At 36.8% G+C, this 27,125-nt stretch overlaps 1 protein-coding gene across 1 annotated transcript; it reads left to right on the top strand.

Moving 5' to 3' along the window:
- Window positions 1–27,125, top strand: LOC121996731 (pyrophosphate-energized membrane proton pump 2-like). Its single transcript, XM_042550805.1, has 16 exons — window positions 1–142; window positions 545–659; window positions 770–978; window positions 1,480–1,683; window positions 2,066–2,217; window positions 2,306–2,453; window positions 2,536–2,668; window positions 9,624–9,796; window positions 10,490–10,610; window positions 23,887–24,074; window positions 24,248–24,685; window positions 24,888–25,052; window positions 25,144–25,299; window positions 25,375–25,486; window positions 25,611–25,830; window positions 26,843–27,125. Exons 2-16 carry the CDS (start codon window positions 638–640, stop codon window positions 26,940–26,942), a joined length of 2,541 nt encoding a protein of 846 aa, XP_042406739.1. The 5' UTR covers window positions 1–142; window positions 545–637; the 3' UTR covers window positions 26,943–27,125.

The following is a 27,125-nucleotide window of genomic DNA, read 5'->3' as shown; positions in this document are numbered from 1 at the left end:
TTAGTTTTTATGGCGTGGGTTACGCTCCCCTAGTTCTTCGTCTCAGCGACACGGCCCGTCTGCGCCGAATCCTAGATCCGAGGGCTGCACCCTTCGCCGGCGCATCCTAGTTGTCTCAGCTAGCGCCGGAAATCCAAAGAAGGTCTGGCTTCTTTCCCAATCCACTTTTCTTCTCCATGTTTTCTGGGATCTTTCGAGTAGGAATTAGGGGTCAGATATCTCGACTTATATCGAATGAAGTTTTTCTTCGCTAAAATTTTGAGATATCTAGCGTCGGTTCTTATTTCGTGTGTGAAAGCGAGACGGAACTTGATTGTTAAATGAGCGAAGAAAGGAGCGTATATGCAGAAACGTAGAAATAGGCCGTTGAAGAATCGATAAAGATCAAAGGTACACCGAATGGATCATATCCATCCAAATACGATTTTATTATCTGAGATCTGAATAGGCTAGTTTCATATGAATTCTTCTAGTTAAAAGCGGGCATCTGACTGTTACTCACGAGCAAAATGTCAAAGGTTTTTTTTTTTTTTGCCTTTGTCAGATGTTTGCAATTGGCGTATTCACTGCCAAGAGACGTTCTCCATTTGTGATAGATGTGTTGTTTACGCTTTTTTAATTTTGGCTTTCTGATGGCATGTCTGTTCTGCCATTTGCCGGTTAGTTGATTTGTCTTTTTTTCCGTGTCTGTGATTTTTGTTTTTGTATGTTGGATTAGTGTTGAATTTCTTTTCTCGTTTGGACATAAGATGACTTAGTCAGATTTCAGTTTGCCGACAGGGATTTCAGTTCCTTCTAGAGCGATTCAGTGACCGATACGCAAGCTACTCACATTGGGATTTTGTCTCGCTTTTGGTACACAAGGTGAATCCTCTTCAGTCTGTAGCAATGTATGTTGACATGGAAAATGGATCAGGGGGGTATCAAGAGAGGTCAAGGACATTCCCGAACATGCGGAGTAAATCACAGGCCCCCTTGGTAACATCCTGAATTTGGTTGTTTAATTCTTCTTGTTTCACCATTTTTCAATTAAGTTTGTCTGGGGCTCACATGGCCTGATCTTATCATGTTTCTGGCTGTGTGATGGATTTTTTGGCTTGTATCGTTCTGCCAGTCTCTTTAATGGGCAGCTCTTTGAATAATGCTTCATAATTCCTTTGCAATTCACACGTCTCACAAGGCATGTAAATGAGTTGATGAGAATTGTTGCTTAAGATCTTTTGAACCAGAGGATTATTTTTCTATGTTTTTGATACTTCCTCTTGTTTCACATCCATGATAAATACATTGTTCTCATGGACATTAACAGCTTCATTATTTCCATTACAATTTGTAGGTTGCATCATGCATGCAGATGAATTGGCAAGAATTGTTGGTTAACATTAGGAAATTGTCTTTTTGAAACTGTAAGATAGTAGTTTGTGTTTTTGTAACCTCTTTACTTCTAACTTCTGCTCGCTTCTGTTTACCTTCTTCCAGATATTCCGGATTTTGTTGGGAATAAATGCACGTGTCTTGTATGTCCTATTGCTTTTGCTAGTTGGAATGATGTTCTACCTTGGAGCTAGTACTTCACCAATTATTTTCTTCGTGTTCTCCATCTGTATCATTAGCTTCTTCTTTTCTGTCTATCTCACAAAGTGGGTCCTTGCAAAGGATGAGGGACCTTCTGAAATGGTTGAGGTATTTTTTCTATCTTATAATTTTTCTTCTTATTTTTATGTGTGTATCTTTAGTCTGATGCTCCTGCTGCATATGATATTGGTTTTTTCTATGGTCATGGTTTAGATCCTTTGTTAAGCTTTTTAGCTTTTTTTTGTCTGAACTCTGAACATCGTTTTTTTGGTCAATCAAAGCATTAAGAGTATCTGATTGTCAACAAGAAATAAAAAGTCTTGCTGCAAGTCCAATTTAGCATGTCTTCTCGAAACAACTAATTGAAAATTTTGTTTATCTGCAAACAGAACCAGTATCCAATTTTTAACTCAAGGGTTTCTTTCAATCATATGTTTAACAGATACCTTCCACTTTTCCTGGTATATTTCTTTACACTTCTTGTTCTTAGATATCTGAAGCTATACGAGATGGGGCTGAAGGGTTTTTCAAAACTCAATATGGAACTATTTCTAGAATGGCAATGTTCTTAGCACTTGTAATTCTTTGCATATATCTATTTCGCAATATGACCCCGCAACAGGAATCATCTGGTTTGGGCAGGTGCTTTCTTACTCTCTCTATTGAGAATTTTGTGCATTACTATATATTGTTATCACCAAAGCTTCTCATCCTCTTTTTGGTATTTTAGATCAACATCTGCCTATATTACGGTGGTTGCTTTTCTTCTGGGGGCTTTATGTTCAGGGATAGCCGGTTATATTGGGATGTGGGTATCTGTTCGGGCAAATGTTCGAGTTTCTAGCGCTGCTAGGCGTTCTGCACGAGAGGCATTGCAGGTTCTTTCAAAATCTCGTGTTTTGCCTTGCACAATGCCACCACATTCTAGTTATCCATTTTACTAATTGGCTTCAAAATCAGATTGCTGTACGGGCAGGCGGCTTCTCAGCAATTATTGTGGTTGGCATGGCTGTAATTGGTGTGGCCTTTCTATATGCAACATTTTATGTTTTCCTTGGCGTAGATTCTCCTGGTTCAATGAAGGTTACAGACTGTAAGTATATGTTGAAAAGGCACTTCAATTGTTACAACTTCCATAATAATACTACACAGTTCGGGCTGCAAGAGATTTGTAATATGTTACATTTGGCATCAAAAAATAATATATACAGTTATGGTCTGCAAGAGGCTGTTAATATGTTACATTTTGCATCAAAAAATACTATATACAGTTACAGTCTGCAAGAGGCTGTTAATATGTTACATTTGGCATCAAAAAATACTATATACAGTTAGGGTTTGCAAGAGGCTTTTAGTATGTTACATTTGGCATCAATATTATTTGGGAATATTGTCAAACGACAAAGCTACAGCTATTGTGTATATTGGTGCACTACATAAAAGAAATAATTTAATCTATTACTTCATTAAGCATTCACATTGTAGGGGTGAGATTTTGATGCATATATCTTAGTCTGTAGGAACTTTTTTTTTGACTTCTTTTTGTGAATTTAAAATAGAATGCAGATATTGAATGCCTTTGACATTTCTAAATCTAAACCGAGCAACCTTACGAGATTGTATATCAGTTTTAGTCTTCTGAATTACAGTGACTTGGAAGGTAAAGTGGCTCTACTTAGGAAACAACTGAATCAGTGAACTCAAGGTTGACAGCTACCACACTAGTCTTTTTTTTATTTTTTCTATTGCATGAACATATTGCCGATACCAACTCTTTTCCTACTTTACAAACTTCCATTTTGTTGTTGTTGTGAAATTGTGCAACACAAGAATTGTTGCTATAGTTTAAATATTACAATGGTTAGAATTGTTTTAGTTTTTGAAGTGGATAACAATCCATTAGGTGGGGTCGGTTATATGAATCCTTCTACGCCATTAGATTCTATCCCTTACTATATCACAATCTATAATTAAATACATTTTATCTTATTTTATTATTACTAACCAAGCCTTTTTTTGATCGTCTTGATGCCCGTATTTGTCATAGTTTTGCATCGCTGAACTATAGCCAATACATATTTGTACTATTTTAAACGTGTTTTTCGAAGTTTTCCCTCAATATATGCAATTCTGACTTTCTATCTAATACTCATTTTTTATTTTGTACATCCTCATATGCTCACACATCCACTTTAACATTCTCATCTTTGCAACTCTCATCTACTCATATGCTCGAGTCATAGCCAACATTTAGTGTCATATAACATTGCAGGCCTAATTGTCGTTTTGTAGAACTTCCCTTTAAGTTTTAGAAGTATTTTACGATCACATAAAACACTCGACGCTTTCCTCCATTTCAACCATCCTGCTTGTATTATATATAAGACATTTCTCTTAATTTCTCCATCGTTTTGCAAAATAATCCTAAATACTTAAAACTTTCATAACTCGTCATCTCTTATCTTAGCAATTGTCTCATTACGTCTAATATTGCTAAACTTAAATTCTATATATTTTGTCTTTACTAAGTTTAAAATCTTTCATTTCTAGGCTTTTCGCCAAGTTTTTAGTTTAGCATTTACTCATTCATGTGTCTCCTCTATGAAAACAATATCATGTACAAACAACATGCACCACGGTACTGCATTGTTCGCCCATGACTAGTATGAAAAGATAGAGATTTAGAGTTAATCCTTGATGTAACTTTATCTTTATTGTAAATTCTTCAGGTAATCCGCCTGAAATCTTCACTCTAGTCATTACATTGTCATACATATTTTTAATTAGTTTAATATATGTTACGCTAACACCTCTCTTTTCTAGAATATTCCATATAATTTCTCTTAGATTCTATCATAAGTTTTTTCTAAGTCAATCAATACCATGTGTAGATCTTGTTTTTGCCCTCGATACTTTTCAATTAGTTGCTTAAGAAGATGTATAGTTTCTATTGTCGACTTTCTATGCATGAATTTAAATTGATTTTCAGTCACCGTGGTCTCCTTAATTTGTTTTTTCTATTACTCTCACAAATTTTTATTGTATGACTCATTGGTTTAATAGCCTGATAGGTTGTACAATTTTGTACATCTTCTTATATAAGGGAACTAGAGTACTTATCTTAATTTTGTTACCTTATTTTCCTAGGTACTTCCATACTTCTATTGGAATATCATCTGATCCGACTTTTCTATTTTGCATTTCATTTAAATTTAGTTCTACTTTTAAAGTTTGAATTTTACGATAAAAAATTAAATTTCTATACTTATTTAACTTACTTAAATTATCTAAATTAAGTTGGTCACTTAAACCTTCATTAAAAAGTGAAAATACATTTTCCACTGTTCTTTTATTTCTCCATTATTTACTAGTACTCTTTCATCTTTAATACATCTTATTTGGAAAAGAACTCTTGTCTTTCTCTCTCTTACTTTAGCTATTATATAAATATCTCTTTCTCATTCTTTTGCATCCAATTTTCAATATAACCATTTAAAAGTTTCATCCTTTGCTTCATTCACTGCTTTGTTAGTTTTTTTTTGGGTTATTATATATTTTTTAAAGTTTTCTTTGTTCTTACAAATATATAATTTTTATAGGTTGTTTGCTTTTTCTTCACTTTCTCTTATAATTCCTCATTCCACTACCAAGATTCCTTGGTGGCGCATGCCTCTTTGATTCACCGAGTAGACTTCTATTATTTTTAACTTTGATACTATCTTATCCTATGTCGTATTAGAGTCACCGTATATTTCACCTAATACTTGTACTCTTATCTTCTCTTTAAATATATTTTGCTTCCCATCCTTTAACTTCCATCACTTAATTGTAGGAGTCGTGTATATTTTTTTTCTATTGATACTATGATTGAGACGTATATATGATGTGCCGATTTCCGCAAGTGCACGGTTATCGTCAAGTAATAAAATATCAATCCTATGAGGACCGTTGATTAAACAATAATTAAAGTCACAATGCTATTTATCTAGAAAGTCGAAGTTGGTTGAGCTCACAAAAGAGACTGAGAGAGAGTGTGAGAGAGAGCAATCGAGAGGTTAAGAGCAATTGAATGATTGAGAGGGAAATTGGATCGGGGGAACGATTCTAGGATGTCAGTTTCACTACGATGTTTGTTGACGCCTTAAGTATTGTTCACTTTCCTACCTCTATGTTTACTCGTATGTAGGGTGTCCTGTCCTAAATTATCGATATGGAATTGGGAGGATTATACCTGCATGCCTACCCAAACATGACGCCTCTTAGCAAGGCAATAACGCTAGAATGTTTGCTTTGCGAACCCCGCCACTAGGGCTCCATGGTACATCTAGATTATCCCATCTACTTCTTGACATCAAATTGGAGCAAATCCATTAAGCTCTAAGATAGTTATCCCCTTATGGCAAGTCGGTTTACATTCGAGGCGATAATGCTAGAAGTCCGCTTTGTGGGACTGCCCTTGTCACTACGACTCTTCATCTAGATTATCACCTCTATATACTGACCGACTCTCCACGTCCTATGACATTTATAACATGCACAATAAAACCAAGAATTACATTGTAGGTATTTCCAACTCCTAGAATCCGGAGAACTACACCATGGAAATGGAGATACAACCAAAAGACATAAAGGGAAGTATCTAACAACTCCAAATGAAAAGCATGGAGAAGTGAAAGTTTAGCGAGATGGTGCCGATGTCTCTTGAAGGATCTCCATGCTCTGATGGTGGCTGGATTGTTGCGACGACTCTTTGATAGTGCTCCTAGGGTTTCCTCTTTTGGGGAAAATCCTTTTCCAAGAAGGGGTAGAGCCTCTTGGTCCAAGATAACCTAACAAGGTTCTCTTCATCCTTTTATAGCTTTTCCAAGCCTTACAGATTTGTTAAATTTTTTGGGCTATGCCAAAACTGGTTTTTTGCTCCTTAGATCCGGTTTTTGCAGGTTCGACCTTGAAACAAATTTGTAGATCTTGAAATTATCTACAATTTGATATGTCGTAGTTTCCGCGGTTCAAACCGAGCCGAAAGTTATGCCCATTCAAAGTTTGGGTCGGAGGTTGACATGACTATGCTTGGGAGGCATGGTCGGGTCATGTTGGCCTCGAGAGTTTTTGAGCAGATTAACACGACCATGCCTTTTTGGCACAGCCTGACCGTGTTGGAGGCTATAGATTCCGTTTTAGCACCATTTTACACCAAATTTCATTTGGAGGAACATGCCTGGGTCATGGGCTTGTTCCTTGATTAAAACTTCAATTTGATGGTCTTTTAGTTGCCCTTTTTCTTCCCATATGATCCATAGTCATGTACTATGTTGGAAATACACGTTCTAAGACTTCTTTGCTTTGAATTCATGTCCTTATCAACAAAAACAAACAAAGAGCAGGTCTCTGAACAAAAGAATAAAAATAATGAAAACAATAATATGCTATGAAAGGACACAAAATGTATGCAAAACAATGCTTAAAAACACGTACTAAATACACATCAATATCCAACACTACTAACCTATGTTGGGTAGTTAAGCTTTCTCTAGATTTTACAAATCTTTTTATCTTTCTTCCTAACCATAAGAAAGTCAATTTGCGATTTATTATTCTCACTTTTGAACGTTTCTTCTCTTTTCTTATAAAACGTATTAACTAGTATAAGGTTATATAGTATCACAAAATCTAATATAGTTTTCCATTTTTCTTTTCTTGTTCCGAACTCATAACCCCATACACCCTTTTGTATTCCTCATTTTTTACTTCGACGTGTCCATTTAGATCGCCTCTTATTAAAATCATTTCATTGGTGGAATGTTTTGTAATACTTCATCTAAGTCGTCTTAAAATCTTGATATGATATCTTCATGTAATTGTACTTGAGGTGCATATATGCTAATTACGTTCATAGTTTCTTTCGCTGTTACTATTTTGAAAGCTATAATTTTATCTCCCTTTCTAATTATTTCTACAATTTCATCCTTTATGAACTATCTATAACAATATCCACTCTATTTCTTATTTTACTCTTTTGTGTGCACCATAACTTAAAACTCGAGTTCTCTGCTATCTTTGCCTTCTCGCCTACCCGTTTTGTCTCTTAGCATGCAAAATACTAATTCTTCTCCCACTCATTGTAACTGCTACCTCTATTGTTTTACCAATGAGGGTTCCTATGTTTCATGTTCCAAATATTATACTATTAGTTTTCTTATAATATTTATTATATCCAACTTATAGTGTGAGAACTCTTGCTTATTTAACACTACATTGAAGTTCTCATGGATATGTAGCAGCAAAGTTTAAAATCTTGACTCGTGTCGAGGTTTCGGTCCCAGACTGGAACGATACGATTTTGGTATCGTATCGTGCCATGCCGATTCAGTTTTAATATTTTTTTATTTATATATAGCAATTATTAGATAAATATGTTTATTGTATATAATTTGAAAATAATTTGTATATTGATTTTATATAAGTTCTCCATTATTAAACAGTTTAATATTGTTAGAAAAAATAATTAAATATAGTTTTCTTAAAAAAAATTGATCTATCAATAATTTGAATTAAAATTAATATATCATAATATGTTACTTTACTAATATCAAAATGAGTCGCATGAATCAGTTAGAAGCATTGGTTCTTGTAATATTCTGCTTAAGTCAATTCCATAGTTTTCCAATGACAGATTAATTAATCATAATTATATAAATGAATACAAAGATATTATTTTATATATAATAATTATATAAATTAACTGTTTATTTAATTAATTATTAATTTAAATAATATATATTTAAAATAGTAAAAAAAAATCAAAATATCAATTAAATAGTTAAAAAAATAAAATAATTAAAAAATATCAAAATATAAATTAAAAATATTAGAATTCTTTTAGAATTTTTAAATAAAATTTAAAATAGTAACAAAAATTCAATATCAATTAATATATATTTTTTAAAATTTTAAATATATTTTTTATATATCTTATTGGGATAATTTAATTAGGGTTTATAAATGCCTCTTTCAAATACACACTTTAGTTGAGAATTGTTTGAATTTATTAAATCTCAATTTTAATTTTTGCTCGGAACAGGTCGCAAGATGCATCTGATGGCGTCGGAGGCATCTCACTACACTTTCGGTTGCGTCGGAGGTGTCCTACAACGCCTTTGGTGTCGCCAAAAACTTTACAAGAAGCTTCCGCAACCCTGCAGGGGTCGCTTGGGCGTTTCGATGCTCCCGCGACCCTGCGGGGGTCATCGGGGAGTTGCGACGCTTCCGCGACCCCACGTGGGTCACCGCGGCGTCGCAGCGCTTCTGCGGGGATTGCGACGCTTCCGGGACCCGCAGTGGGCGCCGTGGGATGGCGACGCTTCTGTGACCTTGCTGTGGTCGCCATGGGATTGCGGCTCTTCCGCGACCACGTGGGGGTCGCCGGGGTCAACCTAGCGACAGCCTGCGGTACCGGCCATGTTTCGATACCGGGCTATCGGTGGAACAGTAAGTTTTGCCCGTTTCGCCTCGCACGGAACGGTATTTTAAACCACATGTAGCGGCCATTGCCAATATGTTAACCTTGCAATATGAACTGTTGCATATTTAACACCACGCTCTAGTTCCGGAGATGTAGTGGTCCTGTCGAGATGTTAGACCCCGCAACGCGTTTTTCCGGGTAACAACCTAGCATTAACACAATAGTTTAATGGATCCATTCATTGAACATTTTCCTTAGTTTAATGCTCACTGACAACTTAACACAACTTTCCTTCTTTATCCGGACTTGGTACTGGCCATGATGAGATAATTCGTCATGGGCGGAGTTGCAATCCATTTTCCAATATCTTTTGAAAATTGACAAGAAAGGCTGAAGCAAATTAAAATCTTTATTTTCGTTCTGATTGTTGCTTTTGTTCTGATTGATGTATTTGAAAGCAGTTAGGCCCCTCCAAAGTCCTCAATCTTTAACTCAAGATATGGTTGAGGATAAATTTTTGACTATAAATATGCACTTAGCATCAAATTTGTTTCCCAATTGAGACGTCCTTTGTGTGCTCGTGCAGTGCCTCTTCTTCTTGTGGGATATGGTTTTGGTGCTTCTTTTGTTGCGCTTTTTGCTCAGTTGGGTGGTGGAATATATACTAAAGCAGCTGATGTCGGTGCTGACCTTGTTGGAAAAGTGGAACAGGGAATACCCGAAGATGATCCAAGAAATCCTGCTGTGATTGCAGACTTGGTAATGCCTTTAATTTTGTTTATAAAAACAAAGTTATTCCTAATAGTTCACTTTTCAACATATTCTTAGTGCTTTTCTTATGTTGTTCATCAGTGGCTACCATCAGTTTTTGCCGGATGGTGATTTTTTCCCTCTTCTTATTCATATACCTTAATTCCTCTATGAAGCTTTTTTAGAACTTTAATGCCATTCTAGTTATGGTTTTTTTGCATCAAAGGATTTTTTTTTTTTAATTTCGAGTGTAAATGGATAAATGATTATGTACACGAGAAAGCTTTGGGTGGATCAAGATATTGTCTAGGCAACATCAAATATGAGTACTCAGTATACAAACAAAATTTTTTATATGACAACATGCCTACCCAATCTCAATTTGATAAGTGATACTTCAGGATTTTAAAACTTATTTTTTCATCTGGCTGAAAGCTGAGTGATTCTTAATGTTAGAAGTGAATATTAAGGACTTAAAAACTTGAATGTGCATCTTGCACTAGACAATTTGTACTAATTGTTGTTGTGCTCACTTTGATATCACTGTATTCAGACATGCAAGTTGGCTTTGCTTCTACTTAGTTCATCTTGTTAGAAGTTTGTATGTAAGAATATCATTGGTTAGTTTCCTTCATGATTGCTTTTGTACTTTTTAAATTTGTTATTTTATATAAAATTTTAATTACACACCTGGTCTTATAGGTTGGTGATAATGTGGGTGACTGTGCTGCTCGAGGTGCAGATCTCTTTGAGAGCATAGCAGCAGAAATAATCAGTGCTATGATACTCGGAGGAACAATGGCTCAGCGCTGCAAAATTGAAGGCAAGGGCTGTTATTCTTATAAAATTTGTAGTTGCAAAGCTGAACTTCTGTGTCCACAAAAATTACATTTTTCTCTCTAAATATGTGCTGCAACATCCAACTTCTGTTATGCAATTATCTCATGTTTTCAATCCATGTTTCTTTTATCCCATTTTAAATTCTCTTGGGATTTTAGAATTATCTTGATAGGTGTATTTATATGTTAATTGTGTAGTTGCTATTACTGATGTTAGTGTTTGTAAGGATATTAGTAGGTGGGATCTACTTAAGTTTTTGATTCCTAGTACCTATTCATCCCTTTATATATTGGTCTTTCCTATTTCTAGAGAGCACGAAAGTCAATGTTGCTTTCTATGTAGGATTGGACAAGTGTATGTGAACTCGGATTATTAATTGGGTAATTAAGATGTCATGAGCCTATAATTTAAAAAAAAATATAATTCATTTCAAATATTATTTATAGATAACATCATCAAACATTTCATATTTGAAACTAATGATCAAACATCGATACTAAAAATAACATCACACTGGTCATGCCTAAACTCAAACATAGGTTTAAGAATCAACATCATCAATAACTAAGCATCAGATTTCCAAAATCGTGCTAAATAACATGCATGTTTTGAATAATAATGACAAACAAAATTCGCGCAACTTGTGGAGCAACATCAGCATCCTTTCTTATCGTCTTCATCATATCAGGGCAACTAAACAACCCTACTGCCTTTTTTAAGTTGATCAATCTGTTTTTTGTTCTTTTTGCTTCCTTTGTCATCAAAAACTAAGCAATCATTACTCAGGTGGTAGATTGCTACAAGAGAGCAGGGATCAAATTCCCAGGAAACAATCCGGGGAATAAAATCCCTACCACCTCAAGAGACACCGCTCTGTTACATGATTTACCTCCCTTCCAAATGCCTTGGGGCGGGCATACAGGGGCGCTTGGGGTGAGTGCAGCACCTTTTGCCACAAGAACTAAGCAATCATAGTCCTATATTGATTTCAACATCCCCCTATTTCATATGGGCATATATCTAGAAAGTTAAGAGAAAGGTATTAGTAATTAGGTCTATAGTAAATAAATTTATATATGATTTTAAAAATTCAATATTACCTCCTCTTGTCATTTTTTTACATTAAATTGAATTCTCTTCTTTCCCAGTCTATTCCCTCAAAAATAAATCCCATTTTGCTTTCATTATTCTGTGCGGACCATTATTCTCAGTTCTTACCTTAATTAATGGAACAGTGGCATCTTTATGAGAATTTGCTATCAAAGTGCAATATGTTGAACTTTCCCCTTCATCGAGGCACAGAGACTTTCTAGATTTTGAATCATCAATGAGTTGAAAACCATCATCTTTGATCTTCATATGAATAAGGCATTCTGAAGTCAAATAATCTATTGCAAAACAACTTGTTGATGCCATAGTTAAACCTTTTCCTTTGGTTAGTTGCCTCAACATTGCAATAAGTGATGTTCTTTCATGTCTAAGAGTTGTGAGTGATCATTCAACTTTTGCAGTGGTCACATGTAAATAAGTAATAACTTCTTGACATCCACCAAAATAATGTCCAAACAGCATGCAGTAGATAGAGCCATCTATTGATTGCATCAATAATTCCTATGTTTGCCTTATAGTTTGCAACATTTTCACTCATTACCTGCTCTACATTTTCCTCTTTAAGGCTTTCCACCATATCATCAGAGTTTTAAGATATCTTTTCTGCTGTATGAGACAAGCAAGACACATCAGCACATGACGTATGTCAAAAATATTCCCATAGGGCTATTAACTAGACAATTACAGGTTAGAACGCCTGTTCTTGTTAATCCATGCACCAAACATAATTTGAATAACCAAGCTTCTTCCACTGTCTTATACTTCACTTGATCAACTGTGAGCTTAGCTTCTTTCTTCAAAAGAGGGTGGCTCACTCCTGTACATTTCTTGTTGTTGTCATGACGTGAAGGTGGAAGGAGGCTTGAAATAAAAAACCATATTATCTAAGAATATTGAAAATCTTTGCAAATTCAGGATTTCTAGTGCAATTGAATGAAATAATACTTGTATAGAAAATCATTCTAGTGGCTGAGAACTTTCTTCCCACAAATCTTTTTCATCTTTTGATTCATAGTGCTTGAGTGTATTTGGTGTTTACAGAGGTATTTTGAGAACTTTTAACAAAACATCCATGTTTTTTCCTCTTTTTTCACCAATATTTTTCAGTGTCTACAACTCTCACAGTGAGATTCTCCATGTCACCATAATCATGAAAAATTCATCTCACCCTTCCTCCCCCTTTCCCATTATTCCATTAAATTTCTGAACAATTACTCAGATCAGGAACACTTTTGCACACATATTTTCTGCACATTTGTTTACTCCATGTCTTTTCTTCTACACACTAAATGGTGTTTAACATGATAAATATCACTGAAGAGAGGATTTTTGCAATGCTTGTAATTTACATTTCTTAGGCTATCTCTATTTTTTTGACATGATCTCATGCAGTCTCACCCACCAATAGTTGCTGGAGAATTCTTCCTTTTGGCTAGACTACACGAGGACATCCCTGTTAAATCTTACTACCAAAAAATTGTACTATCTTTTGCATGTTAATAATTGTTGCAAACAAGAAGTCGATAGGGATTATAGTACTTGATGTATACTAAAACTATAACAGACGTAATGTAACGTATATAAAATATGATAATATCAAATTTATATATAACACAATACAAAACCATCACATTTTATATGGTTAGTAGTACATTTGTATGGCACTTCTATGATATATCTAATAGGTCTTATGTCTTGATCTATATTCTGTATTCAAATTAGATGTTAAGTTTACACAAGATATTGATCATAGCTGGACAATCACATAAAATATGCCAATTTTTTTCTGGATTGCAATTAGGTACAACACAACAACCACATTCTATAGTACTTAGTATATTGGCACTTCTATGATATATCTGATAAATCTTATTTCTTGATCTATATTCTATATTTAAATTATATGTTGTGATTATAAAACATATTGATCAAAGTTGGACAATTACATAAAATATGCAAATTTATTCTTGATCACAATCAGGATTATATTGTCCACTGTGTACATAACAGTTGGACAATGTTCAAAGTTTAGCCTTTTCGGATAGAGGAGAGTGGAGTTATTTGAGTTTTTAGTTTGGTGGACATTGGACAATAATAGTTTGTTTCTTATCCATAGAGAGCCACTGTTCTAGGATATTATTGGAAATGACATGTAAGGGCAATGAAGCAAAGGAATTGGGTGGTGCATTTCACCATGCAAATTGATGGCCCTTATGACAATGCTATGGAGTAGGGGATTGATTCCTATGCAAAGCAAGGCAATGGGGGACAATAATTAAGTGATGAATTTAGGTGATTTGGTGGGGCAAAGTAGTTTTCCTTGTGAAGTTGTTGAGCCATGAGATAGTTGGATGATACCATGGATGACACAAAGATTCAGTGCGAGGGAGATGAACAACATAAAGCTAGTATGGTGAAATGGTGGAATATGGAAAGGGATAGATGGAGTCATAAAGGAACAGAATCTAGTAAGCATTTTAGGCTATTAGGATATCAGATAGCATTTTGATTTTCTTATAACTTTATTAAACTGGGTTGGATTTGGCTGAATCACAAAATCCAGTCAATTTTATGATATGAATTGTGTTCGAGTCTGATCCTGCAATGATTACTACCCAACATGTCATCTGGCTTGTCTGATTTTTTTTTTTACTTTTATTTTTTCAATTTTAATACTGAAATGAGTTGAGGGTACTTACTTTTCTTTTGAAAAGCCACTAAAAAAGCTGTTTTATGACCACTTATGCTTATTCAGCGAGGAAACACATTGCATTAGCTTATGACCACATAATGAATGAAGGATTAAGTGTTCTAAATGAATCCCATACTTGTTAAGCTCTAAGTGGATACTAATTTTGTTTAACTACTTTAAGCCATATCACAAAAAGTGGGTTTCGAGCTCTTAGTCAGTCAGTCATGGGTTTAGAGAGAGAAATTCTCCCTTCTCTCTAGAATCTCTAGAGAGACGGTGACTAGAGGTTGGTAGGGGCGCTGGGCTCCCTCCCCGGTGGACTGAGACTGCGTGGAAGTAACACGCTTGACGGCGGTGGCCCTCCCACGGAGGACGGCCTCCCTTGGGTGGTTCTTGGGCCGGAGTTGGAGGGGACGACAAGCTTTCATCAGGTTTTTGTTTTTGCTTGGTTTTCTGCTTGGTTTTCTTCGGCTTCCATTCCTACTTTGCCCTGGTTCCCGAAGGAAGGGTTTTGACTTGCCAAAATCCCACGGCAACGCACATCACCGGAGGGTTTCCTTAGTTTTTCCAGCGATCTGAAGGTCTGGCAGCACCTCCGGCCAACTCTTTGCATAGAAGGAAATTTTTGGAATAATTAATTAGCATTACTGCTCATTGATTGCCAAGGATATTGGCTTTAATTGAGCACTGTTTATTTGGGAGTTTTGGGTGGCAATTCCGCATTGGAGTTTCGCTGGGATGACATACTTTGTTTTGGGTGTGCATGGTGCTTTCTCCTTCCAAATTGGGATTGATACTTAGTGTTTCTGCTGGTATTTCTATTTGGGACTGTTACGTGGACTCTCACAGTCAATGGGAAAAAGAAAAAGGGATTCAAATATCCCGCCTTGAGTCATGGAAAAGAAGTCCAAGATGTGGAAATAGTTGAAGAGGTCCCGATTGACACATGTCTAATTATGACAGGAGTTGGGGTTGACCAAGAGGCTGATGTGGACTCCCGAGAGGCTAAGGTGGAAGTCCAAGTGGCAACATATGTTGTGGACGTCCAAGTAGAACAAACAACCGACACAAATGGAAACCCGGAGAAGGAGGTTCGACTGGAGGAAGAAGGCCTGCAAGGAAATATTCTGGTTGAGGGAGATGATGCAACTCGTCCCGAGGCCCAAACGAAGTCATGGGCTGGCCTTTTCAAAGATAATCGTAAGATGCAGGTAGAGCTGTAAATGAACCAAGGGTTCGTAAACAAGCTTGGTGTTCGTCTTGGTAAGAAATTGTTATGTTCGTTCAATATACACAAGATTAATTAAACAAACAAGCTTGAATAGCTCGTTAAACTAAATAAACAAGTTTGAACACATATGTGTTCAACTCGTTAATGTTCGTGAACAATGTTCACGAGCCATATTCGTTAATAAAATTCTTTTCAATATGTTAAATAAACAATAAAATAAATAAATAAATAAGTTTGAATTATCAAGCTCAATAACCAATCAAACAACTAAAAGTTTCAAACAATCAAACAAATTTGAATTGAGAGCTCGATAACATTTAAACGAACCACGCTTGAACCAAGCTCGAACCAAGCTTGAATTGAGAGCTCGATAACATCTAAACGAACCAAACTCAAGTCAATGTTCAAACAAGCTCAAGCTCATAAAAAAATAAACCAAGCCAAGCTTGAACAATCATTTTAAAAACTTGGTTCATTTTAAGCTCAACTTGGCTTGGCTCAGCTCGGTTACCTTATCAAACAAGCTTGAACACCCCAAAGCTCGGCTCGTCTCATTTACAACCCTAGATGTAGGCGACAACACATCTGCAATAACATGAATCAACGGGGAAGAGACTAAAGTTTGACTTTAATGACATTGAGACCATGGAGGACTCGATAGGGTACTGTCTGGTCAGGTGCTTCATGGGAAGGCATCCTGGGCGTGACGGAGTCTAAGCGGTGGCTCGAAGGTGGAAGACACCCTTTAAATTTTTCATGTATAAAAGTGGTTGGATTGTGTACAGGTTTGATTCCCCTCAAGATCGTGAAAAAATCTTGCTCGGAGGTCCCTATTTCGTCTATGGTATCCCATTGTTTATGAAGAACATGCCTAGATGCTTCCTTTTCGATGAAGATGGTAGATACATCCCAGTGTGGGTTCAAATCCATGGTTTACCTCCGGACTGTTGGATGCCAAAGGTGCTGAGTATGATTGGCTTGGAGATTGGTTCAAATCCATGGTTGAGGCTCCCTTGGAACCAGATAATGTTGACCTATGTCGGGCAAAAGAGTCAATTTCTCAGCAACCATCACGAGGGGAGGAAGATGTGGAATGGACATGGCAGAATGAGGAAGCAACAGCTACCAACTCGGATGCCTCAAACAACTTGGATGCTCCATCCTCATTGGCGGTTAAAGGAACCGTTGTGTCGAGCAAAGTGGCATTATTGGCCTCTTCGTCATCAGATGCATCACCTTGGGCTCGACATCCACCTCCTCGGGTGAATCTGGGAAAAAAGGGATAGCAGTGCCGACTATGAAGAAAGGTTCAACAGCTATCCAAAGTGGAAGAGTATTACGGGTCTGAGCAACTTGTATGGGTGGCGCAAAATGAAAATAGCCGCTTGGAACATAAGGGGCTTTCACAAGTCCCTGAAGCAAGGGGGGTGCATCATCTCCTCAAGCACAAAGGTATTCAAGTTGTGGCGCTCCTTGAGATGAAGATCACAGATTCCTTGCTAGAGCCAATTATGAGGCGATGGTTTGTAGGTATGGGGCAAACAAATAATTTTAGTTTGTCTAATCGTGGTCGTATTTTGCTATTATGGGATTTGCAGCGGATTTCATTGGATGCGATAGCTATGGAGGAACAATATGCTCATTGTAATGCCCATTGCTGAATTACGGGGTGAAGCTTTCTTGTCACGTTTGTGTATGAGCTTCATTCTATTATGGCAAGGAGATTGCTATGGAATTCTCTCACAATATTGGGGCAAAGTATTTTTGAACCTTGGCTTGTTATGGATGATTTCAACATCCCTTTAATGGTACAAGACAAGAAGGGTGGACAACCGGTCACCAATTATGAGACAGGATCTAGAGCGATTTGTACACACTTATGACATGGTGGATCTTCGGTCGGTTGGGTGTAGAATGACTTGGACAAATGGTACGGTGTCTTCCAAGATTGATTGGGCTCTTGTCAGCTCACATTGGCTCTAGGCGGACTATGAGAGTTATGTGGAATTCAAGATACTGGGTTGTCTTTCGGATCACTCATGTACTATAGTCTCTACATTGGCTAGGGAGAAAGGATTGAATATGCCTTTAAAAATTTTCAATACGTGGACCTTACATGAAGGGTTTCAAGACTTGGTGACTAGTGCTTAGGATGAGCCAGTTGAGGGGAATGCTCAATATACCCTAAAAGTGAAGACTATGAGAATGAAAAACAAATTGAGAACTCTTGATAAGCAGCACTACCAACACATCTCAGAACAAGCGGCAAGGGCGAAAAAAGAGCTAGAATAAGCACAAAGCTCTCGGCTGACAATGGAATATCTACTGATTATGGGGCTTTGAGAAAGGAGGTCATCCTTCTTGCGGAGGTGGGGAAGATGTTCTACCAAGAGCCAAGAGTGAGTATTTAAAGAAGAATGACAAGTGTACTAAGTTTTTCCATGATTTAGTGAAGCGCAATAACAAGAGGGAATACCATCATTACACTTACTAAAGAATCCGGGGAACAAACCTCAAGTTTGGAGGATGTTGCTAATGAATTTGTGGGGGTATTTCCAAGGATTATTGGGCAATAAAGAGACATGTCTATCGGTGGACAGTACCTCTATTGCTAGGCGGAAATTGTTGGAGGAACAACGTAATAGTTTGATTGCAACGGTCACCGCAGAGGAAATCCAGACTGCACTTTTTGATATTGGAATTGGAATTGATAAGGCTCCCGAACCCTATGGATATAGCTCAAAGTTCTTTATCTCGGCAAGAGACACAGTTGGAGAAGATGTGGCGACAGTGGTTAAGGAGTTCTTTTATTATGGTAGACTCCTCAAGCAATGAAATCACACTTTGATTGTCTTGGTACCCAAATCTGATCACTCCCCTAAAGTTACTGATTTCCGATCTATTTCTTGTTGTACGGTCTTCTATGAAATCATCTCAAAGGTATTGGCGGGTCGGCTAGCAAAGGTTATAGATAGCTTGTTAAATCTGGCACAAGCGGCTTTTGTTCGGGATTGATATATTGGAGAGAACATCAACCTTGCTCAAGAACTTTTAAGGAAGTATGCTCGCAAGAGGATATCTCCAAGACGTATGATCAAAGTGGACCTAAAGAAGGCATTTGACAATGTTGATTGGGATTTTCTTATGTCTGCTCTTGTTGGTTATGACTTTCCCCAACAATTCCTAGGATGGATTAAAGAATGCATCTCCACGGTCACATACACGATAAGCATCAATGGAAGCATCCATGGGTTCTTTGGTGGAAGAAGAGGATTGAGGCAAGGGGACCCCCCTTCTCCACTACTTTTCGGCCTAGCATTGGAGGTTTTCTCAAGATCTTTGAAGGAGGCATCGCGAAACCTCGGTTTCATTTCCATACTATGTGTGAAGGGGTACAACTCATCTTGGCGTATGCAGATGATTTGCTAATGTTTGCAAGAGCGGATACCTCCACCATCAAGACATTAGCGGATGTATTGGAAGATTTTGGCAACAAGGCAGGATTACGGGCCAACCCATTGAAATCTAATATTTATATGACCGGCGTGGATGAACAAACAAGACATGAAATTTTGCACATTACTAGCTCTAAAAAAGGGGAGTTTTCATTTCGCTATCTTGGTATCCCTCTAGCCATGGAAAAACTATGTATTGCAAATTATGGCTCTTTGCTTGAAGCAATAGTTAAGAAGATGGCATCTTGGCCGAAGCATACACTGTCATATGCTGGAAGATTGGAATTGGATAGATCGGTATTACAAGGTGTGGAATGCTATTGACTTTCAATACTCCCAATACTAAGTGGTGTGATAGACAAATTGTATGATCTTTGCCGGTCTTTCGTTTGATCCGCCAAACACCCTCTGATTTCATGGCCCACAATATGTCTACTGAAGGATGGAGGCTATGGTTTTCAGGATCTTAATGCTTGGAACAATACTTTTTTGTGTTGGACTTTATGGAATATCCAAAGCAAGACAAACTCATTGTGGGTAAGATGGGTGCAACACCACTACATTAAAGGTGCAAATTTTTGACAATGGCGCAGTAAGGCATCAGATTCCCCTCTAATGAAGAGGCTATCACAGATTAGAGAAGATTTATTACAAAGATTGGGGAGTCAAGGTGTTGTGAATATGAAGTTAATTGATTGGTTTGCATCGGAGAAGAAAGGAGTGAGTGGCAAATGCATACAAAATGTTCCGGCCATGTGCGGCGAAGGTGCTTTGGGCGCTGGTTGTATGAAGGGCTGGATTGATGCCTAGGCATAGGTTTACTTGGTGGTTTATGGCTCATGACTGGCTAAGAACAGCGGACAAGATGACCTATGAGTCCTATAAGACAGGTTCCTTATGCAAACAACAGGATGAATCAAATGGACACATCTATTTCCGGTGTTCGGTCTCAACTGAATTGTGGGATAAGATGAGGCATTGGCTGGGATTTCGGCATGAAATCTTTTCTGTTCAGCGACTTTTCAAGGTCCTTCTAAGGCGGTATCGAGGCAATAGACGACTAACAAAGGCGCTCTACTTGGCAATCTCTTGCATGGTTTACCTCCTGTGGCAAGTGCGGAACAAAAGCAGATTTGAAGTGGTGATGCTTAGTGTTGATGGGATGTTCCGGAAAGTGCAGATTTTTGTATTTCGTTTTGTATATGGATAAATGTTCAATGATATGTGGATGTTATGATGTTGTTTGTGTGGGGATGGTACCCTTGTGATAAGGGGTTATCTCTCAAGGCCGGTTTGTAGGTGATGGCACTTGATGATCCCCCCACACACAAAGTGGTTTCTATGGATAACTTAAGTTAATATGTAGAATTTTCTTATATTGATTGCTTTGTTGGTTAACATGCATTGCTATATGATATTTATTTTAGGTTATATTGATTGCTTAGCATTATATATAACATATACTATGAGATCGTGATTTTTTTAGAAGGATAATTCCAATGAAAAATTCATTTGATATTGATTGCTTAGGATGATTAATTTGATAACTTATCTGGTTGACATAAGTTGTATATTTTGACACGCGGCATGAAGCATTATGGTCAATATAATTAATATTATTTGAAAATATGGTTTGCATATCTTTCTGTCTACATGTGACCTTATATTGTTGTATATGTTTTTTGAAATCTTGATGCTTACCTTTGCTAGTTGGGTGAGCTGTCAAATAATATTTTTGGAATCATATTGTTGATTCCTGCGGAAGTCTGTGTTCATTGTAACACTATTTATAGATTAAAATACCGTGCTGAACTGGTCGAAATGGGCGAAACATCTTGTTCCACCCACCGATCGACACGACCTCGACACCAAGTCCCGTGGAAGAGAGGCATCGCGTGACCCCTGCGACCGCGTCGGAATAGCTGCACGACCCCCACGACCGCGTAGTCACGTGAACTCGTGGCCGTGCTGCAGTCGTGCGACTTTTCTCGCATCACGAGTGGGTCGGGTGTTTTTTTAATTAAAATTAAGTTGATTACTTTAATCAACTCTAGGATAATATAAAGAGACTTTATTAACCTAGGGGGCGTTTGGTTTAGGGGAATAGGAGTGAGGAATGAGAATGAGAATCATTGATTGTCATTGTTAATGTTTGGATTATAGGAATAGGAATACAAATAAGGGAATGAATCTTTGAAATTGGGTAATAACTTATTTCCATGTACCTCCCCTTCAATGAGCCATTACCCTATTTTCATCAATCAAAATATTCCCTTATTCCAAAAATATCCTTGACCTAAAATTAAAATTTTCTCCCTTAATATCAAATATCAAATATCAAAATATATTTATTTATTTTTTTATTTCATATCACTTCTCTCTCCTTGTTCTCTCTTATCATATTTTCTCTCTCATCATTTTATCACACTCTTTCTCTCTCTTTAATCTCTCCTATCACACTCTCTCTCCTCTTTTTTTCTCATTACACTTTCTCTCTCATCATACTTTCTCTCTTCTCAATTTCTCCCATCACACTCTCTTTTCTCTTTTTTTCTCATCACACTTTTGCTCTCATCACACTTTCTCTCTCCTCAATCTCTCTTGTCACACTCCCTCCTTTTTTTTTCCTCAACACACTTTCTCTCTCAGCATACTTTCTCCCTCATCATACTTTCTCTCTCCTCAATCTCTCCCATCACACTCACTATTCTTTTTTTTTCTCATCATACTTTCTCTCTCACCATACTTTCTCTCTCCTCAATCTCTCTCATCACACTCTCGCCTCATTTTCTCTCATTACATTTTCTCTTTCTTCATCCTCTCCAATCATACTTTCTCTCACATCATATTTTTTCTCTCATCTTCTCTCATCATGTTCTCTCTTATCACACTCTCTTTTCTCATTTTCTCTCTCTTTATTCTTTCTCTTCACATCATCCTCTTTCATCATATATTTCTCTCACATTCATCTTTCTCTCACATCTAATTTTTTCTCTTATTTTCCTTTAAGGGTAAAAAAGAAAATTTTGATTTATTCCGATAGAAAATATGTAACTAACCGAACATTGCTTTTAAGAGTGATATCCATGCTCATACCCATTCTCATTCCACAATACAATGATTTCATTCCGATTCCTATTCCTAGGAAAGAACCAAACGCCCCCCTAATAAAATTATCTAATTAATTATATTTTTTATTTATTTTAATTTTTAAAAAATATAATAAAATTTTTAGTTATTGATCTATTTTCATATTTGTTTCCTTTTTTAAAAAGATTATTTTTATATTTTTTATATTTTAAATATTTAGGTTAAATATTTTATTTTTTAATGAATATATTATATATTTAAAAAATATCGAAATTATATTGGCACAGTACAACACGATACCGAAACCGCATTGTTCCGATTCTGGATTGAAACCTTGGCACGGTCGTGATTTTAACCTTGGCACTATTTACATCACCCAGGTTATTATTTTGCTTATTGTAACTTGCTCTTAGACTTCTTAAAGAATGTCTGGATTGATACTTACCTAATCTAGTTATTTGGGTGAGCTACTGAGCTTTCAAAATATTTTTGGAATCATATTGCAAATTCTGTACAAATCTATGTTGTTGGAGATAACTGTTCATGTCACCAAGGTTTCCTGGTTTGCTTTTTGAAACTTGCACATGCCCCACAAATGTTGCCTGGATTTGAATCTCCCTGCACTTTTAATTATACATTATTATACATGTTTAAATTCCATATCATTTTATTGGTTGGATTATTACAATCTTCACCCTTGTTTACTGGGATACTTTGCCCCTGTACTTTTTGGTATTCTACTTCTCTTAAATATTGCTCCGACATTCACTTGCCCCTTCCATTTTTCTCAAGTGAATGCAAGCTGTTGAAAAGTTTTCTGGGTTGATGGCTAATACAAAAGTTTGATACCTATATATGTGTGTGTAGGTGGGTATACTTCATTGACTGAAACCCAACGAATGAATTGATACTATAATATTTATTTGATATAGGCAGGGTTTGACTATAGGACCAACTTCTCAAATGCATATTAAAGCTAGTTGATTAACCAACTAACACAAAAGCTGGAGATGTAATGAAAGAGATCAATCTATATAGTATCTGTTTGACTATTGACCAACTTTGGTTGTGATGTTAGCTTGTCAACATAGACCTGAGGATGATGAGGTTATGACAATTATACTTTTGAACTTAGATTGCTTTCGTGCTAACCAACTTTTAAGTTGTTTACAGGAATTTAAACTATAGTTACTAATATCTGGGTTAGGAGGTGTGTGCAATCAAGTTTTATCACAAAAATCCCTTCATGGATTTTTCATTATGGAGATTTTGAAACATACAAGAATATTTTGTGAGAAATTCTGCTTTCATAACTTGTTTGAGAACAAGTAAATCAAACAGGAAGGAAAAAAAGAGTGTGTAAGAGAGATAGGAGAGCTCCCTTCCACCAAAACTTAGTTACTCTTCTTCCAAAAGAGTTTTAATTTTGGCATGGCACATAACTCAAAGTAATTGATGCTCACTGCATTTTACCTCTTTTAATACCTTCTAGTTCAAATATCTTATCCTGAACCGGATGGGACAGGTAGAAAGGAAATGCAGTTAGACTTTTCAATTTGAAGTGGATACTTCTTTACTACCTATATCATCATCCAATTTTATGAATATTGAATTGCTCATTTTTTGCATCTATTTTAAGTTTGAGGTCATGTTAAACAAACCTGTTTTTTTTCTTATGCAGATCCTTCAGGGTTCATATTATTTCCTCTTGTTGTCCATTCTTTTGACTTAGTGGTCTCATCTATTGGGATACTATCAATTAGGGGCACGCGTGATTCTGGTATTGTAGTTCCTACTGAGGATCCAATGGCTATACTTCAGAAAGGCTACTCTGTCACGATCATTTTGGCTGTTCTGACATTTGGGGTGGTAAGCAACTTATATGTACAGATGCCACCTATGAATACGTTATAGTATATGGTGATTTTTCACTCGAACTTCCATCTTTTCATTATTTCATGGTTTGGTTAATTTGTTTTCACTTGTTAAATTATTATAATTATCTGAACTATTAACATTTTGTTTTACTGTTGATGTTTCAGTCTACCAGATGGCTCCTATACACAGAACAGGCACCTTCTGCGTGGTTAAATTTTGCCTTGTGTGGGTTGGTAGGAATAATGACAGCATATGCTTTTGTTTGGATCTCCAAATATTACACTGATTACAAGCATGAACCTGTCCGAGTTTTAGCACTTTCTAGTGCTACAGGTCATGGAACTAACATAATTGCTGGTGTCAGTTTGGGACTCGAATCAACAGCTCTTCCAGTTCTCGTGATAAGTGTAGCTATTATTTCAGCCTATTGGCTAGGACATACCTCAGGTCTGGTGGATGATTCTGGATATCCAACTGGCGGTTTATTTGGGACTGCTGTAGCAACAATGGGAATGCTTAGCACTGCAGCATATGTTCTCACCATGGATATGTTTGGTCCTATTGCTGATAATGCTGGTGGGATTGTGGAGATGAGTCAACAGGTACATGTTATCAAGAAGTTCACTGACCTATTTCTTTTTATTTGATGGGCAATGTGCAAATCATTTCTTATATGTGCACTTGTAAAATCAACTGTTGTTTGATTATGTTAAAGTTTAGTAGGTGGTGCTGATGCTGAGGGCTCAAACCCTTTTTTATCCAGTGTGATATATGGTATAACACATTACTATATTTTGCTTGCAGCCTGAAAGTGTTCGAGAAATCACAGACGTTTTAGATGCTGTAGGTAACACTACAAAAGCTACCACAAAAGGGTTTGCTATTGGTTCTGCTGCACTTGCCTCTTTCCTTCTTTTCAGTGCTTATATGGATGAAGTTTCTTCATTTGCTAACGTCTCTTTTAATCAGGTATCGATCACTCTCATTTTTTCCTCTAGTATATTTGTTTGTTATAGTTTTCCACGATCTCTTGCTGAACATCCTTGCCGGTGGATTTTAGGTTGATATTGCAATTCCAGAGGTTTTTATTGGAGGCTTATTAGGTTCTACGCTTATATTTGTATTTAGTGCCTGGGCCTGTTCTGCTGTTGGAAGAACTGCACAAGAAGTTGTTAATGAAGTCCGTAGACAATTTATCGAGAGACCAGGCATTATGGTAAGTATTCCATATGCCCCACATAAATTGCAAAATTTAATGGATGGGTATATTGATAATAACGTGTGCTGCCAGGACTACACAGAAAAACCAGATTATAGTCGCTGTGTTGCTATTGTGGCATCTGCTTCATTGCGCGAAATGATAAAACCTGGAGCTTTGGCCACTATTTCTCCAGTGGTAATTGGTAAGCATTTTTTGCTTTAGAAGCAGCCATTCCAAGTGATTGATTCTCCATAGTCATTTGCAAGCGCAGGAGTGTATTTTCTGTTTTGTTGATGGTTCAAGGATGATATGCCATTTGGTTGCAGGATTAATGTTCCGGCTATTGGGCTACTATACAGGGCATCAGCTTCTTGGTGCCAAAGTTGTAGCTTCAATGCTTATGTTTGCTACAGTGTGTGGTATTCTTATGGCTCTTTTCCTTAATACTGCTGGCGGTGCATGGGATAATGCAAAGAAATATATAGAGACTGGTGCTTTGGGAGGCAAAGGCAGTGATTGCCATAAAGCTGCAGTGACTGGTGACACGTAAGCTTCTTAAATTCCTTTTCCTAATGTTTCTGAAGTTGCTGCATGCGACATGTATGTTTCTGATAGCTATGCATGGCCCCTTTGATGAATTTTTTTTGGTGCCCTTTCACCAGTATGATTGCATATCTGTAACGAGGAAATCAAGTTCTTTGGCTAATATTGGTAGGAAAAAAATGTTTGCCTTTGGCATATGTTTGAGGCATTTGACAACATATGTTTATTCTCGATAATATTCAAAAAAATTTATTGGAACAAACTTGAAATGTTTTGGACAGTTATTTACTTCATAAGGTTTGGGAATAAAGTTGAGATTGTTGACAGAAGAAAACATGAATTAAGAAAATTGAACTCTAAGTTGGACGACCTAAGCATAAGAGTATCTTTTGGGAAGGGAAATCTGACCATGCAGTTAATATGAAAAGTACTTCCCTTAGTTCCCTAGCTACCGTGAGCTGCCAAGCGAAGGAATCCAATGAGTATTCCCTTGTATCCTTGCTTTCAGAGTAAGCAGCTCAGTTAGTTTGCTTGTTGTCACTCAGAACAGGCACCTCCCTGGTGAGGGGAGGAAATCCAAAACCATTCTTTCCTTTAGTTATTCCGTTAATGGGTACCATAGGAAGCCATTTTTAAATACTTCCAGGTTTCCCAACCCATGTCTTCCTATATGGAGCCACATTGGTCGATCAACACAAGTGGGTCTGTGCTCGTCTTCCACAGCTGGAAGGCAGTGTATCACCTCACTGGACAGTTTCTTAGTTTGAAGAAAACCTAGTTCTGTTCTAATTCATAGAACATCTTTTAATTTGCTTCCTTGTCTAAAGTTTTACAATGCAGGAGAGTTTTCATAGGCTGCAAAAAATTGTAATAATATTCTTTTGTTAAACAATCCTGCAGGTCTGTAAAATTTTGGCTAGTAAATTGTGTTCCAATTCTTAGGAAAATGGAAAAGGATAAATATAATTAACATTTGCTTTCTTAAGTACTGAACTTTGTTTTTTCACTCTTGCAGAGTCGGAGATCCATTTAAGGACACAGCTGGCCCATCACTACATGTTCTTATTAAGATGCTTGCAACAATCACTTTGGTCATGGCACCGGTCTTTTTGTGATACAGAATAGAGAGGCTGCATACGCAGTCATAGAAATGTTGGTGGCAACTGCATTGTGTTATAGCTGTTTTCTTTCCAGATGTAGAGCAATATTAATAACTTGTCGTGAGTTAGTGCTGATATTTTTATCGATGAATTGACATTGATCGTACATGGTATAAAATGTTATGTATACCTTTTGCA

The sequence above is a fragment of the Zingiber officinale genome, chromosome 6A (genome assembly GCF_018446385.1).
Source record: "Zingiber officinale cultivar Zhangliang chromosome 6A, Zo_v1.1, whole genome shotgun sequence".
Taxonomy (NCBI): domain Eukaryota; kingdom Viridiplantae; phylum Streptophyta; class Magnoliopsida; order Zingiberales; family Zingiberaceae; genus Zingiber; species Zingiber officinale.
Note: the sequence above shows the minus strand (reverse complement) of the source record. Positions and strands in the feature narration are given on the sequence as shown.